The sequence below is a fragment of the Octopus bimaculoides genome, chromosome 9 (assembly GCF_001194135.2).
Source record: "Octopus bimaculoides isolate UCB-OBI-ISO-001 chromosome 9, ASM119413v2, whole genome shotgun sequence".
Taxonomy (NCBI): domain Eukaryota; kingdom Metazoa; phylum Mollusca; class Cephalopoda; order Octopoda; family Octopodidae; genus Octopus; species Octopus bimaculoides.
The window spans coordinates 18,669,749-18,678,566 of record NC_068989.1 but is presented as its reverse complement, the minus strand read 5'-3'; the positions used below and the strand labels follow the sequence as shown (position 1 = coordinate 18,678,566).

Genomic DNA, 8,818 nt, shown 5'->3' with positions numbered 1-8,818 from the left:
CCACATTTCCTCGCAAGTCACAATCCGGTCGACAAACGGGTCGTTCTTGTTGCGTAAAAGAAGGGAAGACAACACTTCAAAACAGGGTTTTTTTTTTTTTTTTGGTTGTCGTTCAATTCGTGCGGCACCCATTTCTCAAGTATTTTTGTTTTTCCAATCTCTTTCAAGTGGTTGGAGATGGCCGTATACGTTACGTCTAATTCAGAAGCAAGCTCTCGAACAGTTGTGCGTGGATTGACTTCGGCTAAGGCTCTTAATTGATCGTTGTCAACATCCGATGGCCGACCACTACGCTTATCATCATCAAGACTCTCGTTACCGCTTCGAAATTTCTTGAACCACCATTGTACTGTACGTTCATTAGTAGTTCCTGGACCAAACGCATTGTTGATACCGTGAGCTGTTTCAGCAGCTTTTTGGCCTAGCTTGAACTGGAATAAGAAAATTGTGCGAATTTGCTTTTTGTCCATGTTCTATTCAACGTTCCAGAAAAAATGGTCTAATTATTCAAAAAGAAAAAGAGTAGCACAATTAGATAGAGCGAAAAACGGGCTTTAAAATTATATGTAAAGTCAAAGTAATTTAATGAAAATTAATTTGAAAATACATAATTTAAAACCAAAATTAAAAATTCCGCATGAACTTTCTTGACAACCTAATATTATTGCATTATAGAATGATTAAAGCATTACTTATCAAACTTGGAATTTACTTCTTAATTATCTACTGTGTTGATTAAGCATACAACCACCATCCACCGTGACATTTGTTTTGCTGTTGAACGCTTGACCATTATTTTTTCATTTCGAAACAAAATTTGAAATTTTGAAATTACTTTCATATTAATTAGTAACAAATTATTATTTTTTCTTTTTCTTTTTTTTACATTTAAGCGCGTGAAAGAAGACTTAAAGAGGCCACCAATTGCTGGAAAACCTAATTTGATACCACTGTCATTTTCACAACGTTTTTACATCTATGCTATCCACGGATATGTGGCGGAAGTAACATACACAGCAATCTGGGATGTCGTTTACCACAAAAATAACAAACTCCATGGAATCACCAGTATTTGGTGTCTTTTCATTTATGGTATTTGTATGCTAGTTCTAGAACGCCTCTATTTCACACTACGTTTTAAAATATCATTATTACTTCGAGGATTTGTGTATGTACTATGGATTTTCCTTTGGGAATTTAGCACAGGTTTCGTACTGAGACTCTTTGATGCCTGTCCTTGGGATTATTCCATGTTTAAAGGAAACATCATGGGTCTAATTACTATGGAATATGCACCTATGTGGTACATTGGTGGAATTTTGACAGAAAAGCTAGTCATATCATTTTCCCGGCAGCTATACTGGGGACCGTATTTAGGGAAAGAAGGACTTGTAAATACTCAATGATTTTCAAACTATAGAATACAGAGAAATGAAATTTTGGAATTATAGAATTATAGAGAAATGTGTTCTATGATTATTTATTTCATGAAAGAAAAAAAGAATAAATAAAAATTTATGCTTTTATTGAAACGAAAAAAAAAATGTCATTGTAAATATGACTTTGTATTAAATATGTACGTGTGAAGTACTTGTTGGCTTTGCTCGCAAAATCTTTAATTCGTCTATTATATGTAAAAATATATATGGATTGTTTTGGCTGACAGTAATACGTCCTAAGTCAATGGTACCAAGGACAAACCAACATTCTACATTATCTCCTTTTACCTAGCCATCAGAGGTAGACTCCAGATCATCTGGTAATAATCCTTAGATCATCTGGTTATAATCTTTAGATCATCTGGTTATATTAACTGATGAAAGCGGGCGAGGTGGTAGAATTGTTTGCACGCCGGGAAAAATGCTTAATAAGCATTTCGTCCGTCTTTCCGTTCTGAGTTCAAATTCCGCCGAGGTCAACATTACAGCTTATCTTTCGGGGTCGATGAAATAAGTACCAACTGAATACTGGGGCCGATGTAATCGACTTTACCCCTCCACCGAAATTACTGACCTCGTGCCAAAATTTGAAACTAATATTAAATGTGATGGACCAGCTTTGTACATTTGTCTCGGTTCACTTAACTTTCAAGAAGAGGTGTCAGGTCACTCGAGAATATTACATGCGATAGACTGTTTTTCATAATAAACATAGTGCGTTCCAAACGGTTTTTATTCTAACAAATTGATATCTATGGTACTGCGGGAACAGGCTATCATTGCTACCACTGAAACAACGCAGTCTGAAGTTTACATCGGTTCATCCATTTAATACAACCTACTTATATCATTTCAGTAGCTGTATAAAGAACATAAAAACAATACGGTCAAAATAGATTACACGTTCATGAGTCTTAAGTTCGAATTCAGACTTCTGCCACCTTTTTGTTGCGTTTCTGTGTGGAACACTTCATTGCTTCTGTAGGAAATAGTTGCTACATCATCTGGAAATTCTTTCTTGCGATAGACTGACATTTTATCTACGAGGAAGAAAAAGAAAATTGACCTTTCAACCAACTTACACCATGAAATTAGGGCCAAACACTGGCCTCAAACAGATTCTAAATTGTTGAAAAAGGGGACAGAAGAAAAATAAACTCAGACAAAAGTGTTAAACTGCGTGGGGTTACGGAATACAATCGCTCGCTTTTATAGCCAAAATTCAGTGTATGATCACTGAATGAGGTACCGTGTTTGTCGGTTGGAAACAATAGTTCTAATCAAGTTCATTATAGGTGTGAAGAAGTAGAAGCTCTATTAAGGTGTCATTAATTTGTTGTTTGTGAATAATTACAGCCAGTCGGTGGGTTACAGTCGGTGAAACATGGATAAAGAGTTACCTCTTATTATAGCCTTTAACTCAGAACTTGTACTACAAACAAATTATTCAACATTATCAGAGGTGTAGCTGTATGTGCATGCAGGTGTGTGCGCCTGCATGTGTGTGTGTGTGTATGTGTATGTGTGTGTGTGTGTGTGTGTGTGTGTGTGTGTGTACAGTTAGAAAGACTGGTAAAGCAAATACATCATTTTCACTTGTTCAATCTTTCTTTGTGCACAAGAAATGTACGTATACACATACGTATACATATATATACATATGCATACATTTACGTGTGTGTGTGTGTGTGTGTGTGTGTATACATACATATATACCAAGGTCTGATCAATAAGTATCCGGACTGTTGCCATAGTAACGAAGCTAAAGCACGCAGAGTGAAGCCGCTTGGCAAAGATTGACCTTGAACTCCTGCTGTGCATGCGTACTAAGTTTTAACGTTTAGCTCACTTCTGTTGTTTACAACAGTGCTTGAAAGGAAGGTGTGTAGCGTGTGATCGTCGCATTGACCACGAAAGAGAAAGTTGTCATGGCGATACCTGCTCAGAAGCCTATGCAAAGTTGCAGAAAGTGTATGGAGGGGAGTGTATGAGCAGCACACAAGTGTACGAGTGGTTCAGACGTTTCCAAGATGGCCGGAAAAATGTCGATATTGACGAACGTTCTATGAGACCTGCAACCAGCAGAACTGAGAGAAACATCGCAGATGTGCGTGCAGCTGTGAGGGGAAATTGTTGAAGCACGATCTGTGAGTTATCAGAGGATGTGTAAGTTAGTTACGGTTCAGTTCAGTCCGTTATCACTGAAGATTTGGGTATGAGACGTGTGTCTGCCAAGTTTGTGCCTAAACTGCTTTCAGCTGACCAAAAAGACACTCGGGTTTCAGTTGCACAAGATCTCTTTGATTGTGTCGAGGGCGATGAAAACTTTTTGAAAATTTTGCATAGGCCTCTGAGCAGGTTTCACCAAACTTTCTGCAAAATTTGATGCAGATTCTCTGATCAACATTGTCATGGTCAATGCGACGATCATACGTTCCTTCCAAGCACTACTTTAAACAGCAGAAGTGAACGAGAAGTTTGAAACTTAGTGCGCATGCACAACAGTGTTGAAGGTCAATCTGCGTCAAGCGGCTTGTAAGTCGTTTACAAGGGAGTACGTTGACCCCGAAAGGATGAAGATATTAATCAATAAATAAGGAAAGGCAATTGCTATGGTACTGAATACTGACATTAAGTTGAACCCTAACTATCAGTGGCACAGCATTTCATGTTTCAAGACAATGAAGACTATTTCCAGCAGAAACATATAATTATGATGAATTAATCTTACTTAGACTAACAGTAAAAAAGAGAAATAGACAAGCGTATGCTCGATAAAATAATCTCAAAAATATAATCTCATCTTTATTACTTTCGAATAATACATAGACTGTGGTAAGATAGCTTAGATCTAAATAAAAAAAATTAAAAAATACTGATTTCTATATGTTGATATTCAAGAATATTATCCGTCAATCAAGATTTATTCAGGAGGCCCTAAATTTTGTTAGACCAGTTCTAAAGATTTAATGAAGCAGAAATCGAAATAATATTTAACACAAAAGCAATTCTAGAATAAACACGCGATGTGCTCCTAGTGGTCAGGTATTATAGGAGAGACTATATCTTCTAGATTAAGTTTAGTTGAAACGGATTTGAAAGTTTTGAATTGACTTCAGAGTAAAGAAGGCAATGTGCCGAGCATGCACATATAATATTTTTTCTACATATTACAAATATCTTAAAGGTTATAAAGATATTAAAGTTTTTAGTCCTTGGCACAGATATATAGCGCTATTTCATCCTTCTTTTGAATCGTCAGCACGTCATAACATGACAAATAAAGCTAAATTCATCATTTTATTATCAATGTTATTTCAGTCAGACCCTGTATGTAATTCCCATCGGAAGCTGAGTAGATTAGATGTGTAGCGTAGACTCGGTTGTAATTCCTCTCTCTCATTTATTATATATACGTGCATTCGAACGTAGCAGGGAACAACTAGCCTTTGATCGCTATTTGGATCCCGTTATGTCCACTACTCTGATTGGTTGTTATTAGCGCAATTTGTCTCTTACTCTGTCATGCCAACTTGCCGTGTATAACCAGTCGGAGACCCTAAATAAGATCAGGTGGGACAACCTGTTTACAACTCTGGTTTTAGCCTAGAGTTCCTTATAAAAGCTCAGCTTTTCCTCTTTACGAGGTCTTTGGTTCCAGACCTTTTAAGGACTAGCCACTAACCACAAAGACACAGTCAGTTCCAGCGACAACGCCAACCAAATACCACCACACGTTGAGACTTACCAACATCGTCCAACAGTATTACGGCAACCTCCTTCTTCATCGCCACTATCATGTCCTTCTTAACATCGTCAACATAATCTCTCTACGTACACAGCTCAGCAAGCAATTCACACAGGTTGCAACACTTCACTATTCCTGAATTATCTCACCACGGATCAACAGCGAATATACAACCTGTATGAACTCCTGTACAAGTAACCCAGGCAGCAGCATCGCAGCCACGACTTCACGTACGAAATGTACCCGTAACCAGCTCAGCGTCATGGCTGCGACTCCTTGATACAGTATTTCATCTATCGTGTACTATTGACTACAAACTGGTATTATCTTTCTTGTGTCTATGAATTTAATCCTCACTTCGATGGCTATAGACTCTTTCACTGTTTCATTCATTGCCATCCTTATATGTTCTTAACACGCATACGTCTATGCCTACACATATACATTTTGCTCTCATGACGGCCTGTCTATTATACTGTATACATGACGCACACACAGACACACATGTTAACATATCAATAAATATTCTCTTAATCATTCTCGCGTGGTTGTGTCTTTTTCCCTCTGGCATTTATATATTCTATTCCATATCTCTTTATTGTAAGGGCTATGTGAAATGGTACGAAAAAGCCATTCTCGTCACCTCATATCACACGGTTCTTACAGATGAACGCTTGTTATCTATGGTCCCACGTTCAACAACAAAGCCTTAACTATTAATATGTAAGTGCGTTTGATTGTAATAATGCTGTAGGTGAGTTCGCTAGTCAGTTACTTTAAGCGAGAAACGAACTTCTTGAAAGAGACTCGAACAGCCAAATTCAGTTGCCGTTCAGCCATATTGAAAAAGAATTCGAACTGAATCCCCAAATGCTTCCTAACATTCACATCAGACGATGTGATCTGAAATTACTCTGCAAAACAAGTAATCCTAACACTGAAAAATGCTGCTGTCAGAGAAATCAAAATAAAGCTATTGAACTGATGGCTGGAGAGGAAAGATGCTACAAATCAATGGACAGTCACTATGCTGGGCCAAACTGTAAATGTCAAACAATCTGATATTTAAGGTTTGAGCTTCGATTTGTCACCTCGTAACGTAGACCCTTCAAAACTTCGCAATGGTACAAATCTTGCTTTCAGTGATATGATATCTCCTATCCTGGAGATTACAATCATGTCATGAAAATTTGTGGGTCATTGTAGTTTCATTTGCAGAATACCACAGAAGTTAACTAGTTTGTTATTTGAATTTCAAAGGTTTCGATTTCCTGCCATGAACATTAATAAATCTCAAGAAGCAATCATTGTAAGTTGTACTAACAGATATTTGCCTTTACACACGATCAGTTCCATGTGTTGCTTCAAGAGTTGGAAACTTAGCTGTCACTTCATTATAGCATCACACGTAAAACCAAGAATTGTTTATCATTAGAGAAATACACCAGCAAAATCAAAAGCATAGTTTAGCCCTCGACCTTTGGCTGCAAACCGAAAATGGTCAGTACCACAATCTCTAAAGTAACAATTGAATTCACCCACTATGTAATAAATTACTATACTAGAATTTGTTTTTCATTTCTGTTACCCAGTACACTCACACATACTGCTCAAATTCAATCCAGGCATTCCAACACACACATGCACAGACACACATACGTACACACACGCGTGCGCGGCATATGTAGCAGCACTTAAAATTAGGTCAGGACTATCTGAGTAGACTTTGTCTTGGTTGGAGAACAAAAGGGCAAGCAAAGATTGGTTGCATCATTTTCTTAAGAAACATGTGAAACATGTAGATAGAGATCCTTCGAATGCAGGAGTAAGGATTGTTTTTGTGCATTTTTGCAAGTAAGAATAGAATTTTGCTATTATGTTGCACTTCTTGATGAAATAATCGAAAATGACGAAGTAAGTAATTCTTGAAACGTATTCTGAGCATAAATTTAGAGTACCCCTAAATTCACAATGCTAGATAATACTAAATATGAACTCCTGAATGTGAGGGCGTCATTCTTATTCTTCCTTCTCAATACATCTGTGGGAGAATATGGTGTCGTCATCAGAAATTTGTGTTTGCCGTTGATCTATCGATCTAGAGTAAATACAAGCCAGAATAAATACAAGGACGTGTTGTAGACCAATAAACCTTATTTATAGGTGTCAAACCAAAGTGACAATTATGTTGAGCTGAAGATACCTAATAAAACACATAAAAACTTGTAATGATGTTCGCATAATTTTTTAATTGTTTTGTAAAAGTTTTGATAGTTGTCATAGAGACTTTAGTCTCTCTCTATCACCCTTCAACAAACAGCATTATATATGAAGAGACATTAGAACAATTTTACAACATAATAAAAAATAAGTTTTTATTTTTTTGATGATGCTTGGTTTCACAATTCCTGTCATTCAGCTTAGCAGCCACTGATTAAGTTGTAATTTGGTATTGGAAGGTTAAGGGCTTCCTTGATGCCTGCCAGAGAAGCAAGTAGCTATCACCATCGAAGGCATCGAGTTGAAGAGTGCTTCGTTGAGGAGCGGGGAGTTGTCACGTAGAAGGTCTGTCGCTCAACTGACTTACAAAGTGAAACTCACTCTTTAAGTACGAGTTTTACTACGCATGCGGTGGTGAAGTCCCCTGCGCATGCGCAGAATAGTATTTCCTCAATGGCGACTATAATTTCGCGCCACTACAGTTTGATAATTATGCTCCATAGCATGATCCAACTTATCCTACTGTGAGATAACTTGAAACTTTTGACTTGAGTTTCAAAGATTACAATTTTTTTTTTCAATTATCTGTCTAAGCCCCTGTTGAAAGTGTTTGCAGGGTTTATTGTACATATGTATATTGTATATATGTATATTGTATATATGTATATGAAATAGACAATGTAGTAGATTTATTAATATAACCATATACTGTTGACATCATAAGAATTTATCAACTTGAAACATTTATAAACAATTTATAAACTTGAAGTATTTCGAGATCCACCGTTCCAAAGAGAGATTTCACGTTCTCTCGAAGTTTCTAAATTCTTATAACCCTAACAATATACAATTTTCGCCGGTAAGAATGAAGTTTCTAGAATGGGAAGTGAAATTCGGGGCTTCCTTTGGTCCTGTGGTAGAACACTGGTCATCGCCGCCGCCGCCGCCACCGCCACCACCACCACCACTCCTGTTCTGCTGTTACTGTTGTTACTACTTCAAGACCTACCGTTTCAAAAAAGGAAAAAGAAAATTTATAACTATATTGATTTTTGTGAATTTTACCTTCTCCGGTGATGCCGAGTGAGAGGAATCAAGTGGTTCGCTCTCTCCAGGTTTCTGTTCTGAACTTCTGTGATTCAACTATGGGTATCAATGTTTAATCTTCCCAAGTTGTGTTTAACTACATCCTTGCATTGTAAATGAAATGGACAATAAAAAAAGTAAAATTAAGTGGTTGTCTGGTAAGAAGATTGCTTCTCAACCACATGGTTCCGGGTTCAGTCCAACTGTGTGGCACCTTGGGCAAGTGTCTACTCCTATAGTCGACTAAAGCCTTATGAGTGAATTTGGTAGACAGAAACTGAAAGAAGATTGTTGTGTGTGTGTGTGTGTGTGTGTGTGTGTGTGT

General features: G+C 37.3%; 1 protein-coding gene across 1 annotated transcript in view; it reads left to right on the top strand.

The window, feature by feature from the left end:
• The window catches only part of LOC128248675 (transmembrane protein 229B-like), a 17,253-nt gene extending 15,847 nt beyond the window's left edge, over positions 1-1,406 (top strand). Inside the window, exon 2 of the mRNA XM_052970329.1 lies at positions 894-1,406. Coding sequence (XP_052826289.1) covers positions 894-1,406 — 513 coding nt within the window. The remainder of the gene's footprint in view (positions 1-893) is intronic.
• The last annotated feature ends 7,412 nt before the right edge of the window (positions 1,407-8,818 follow it).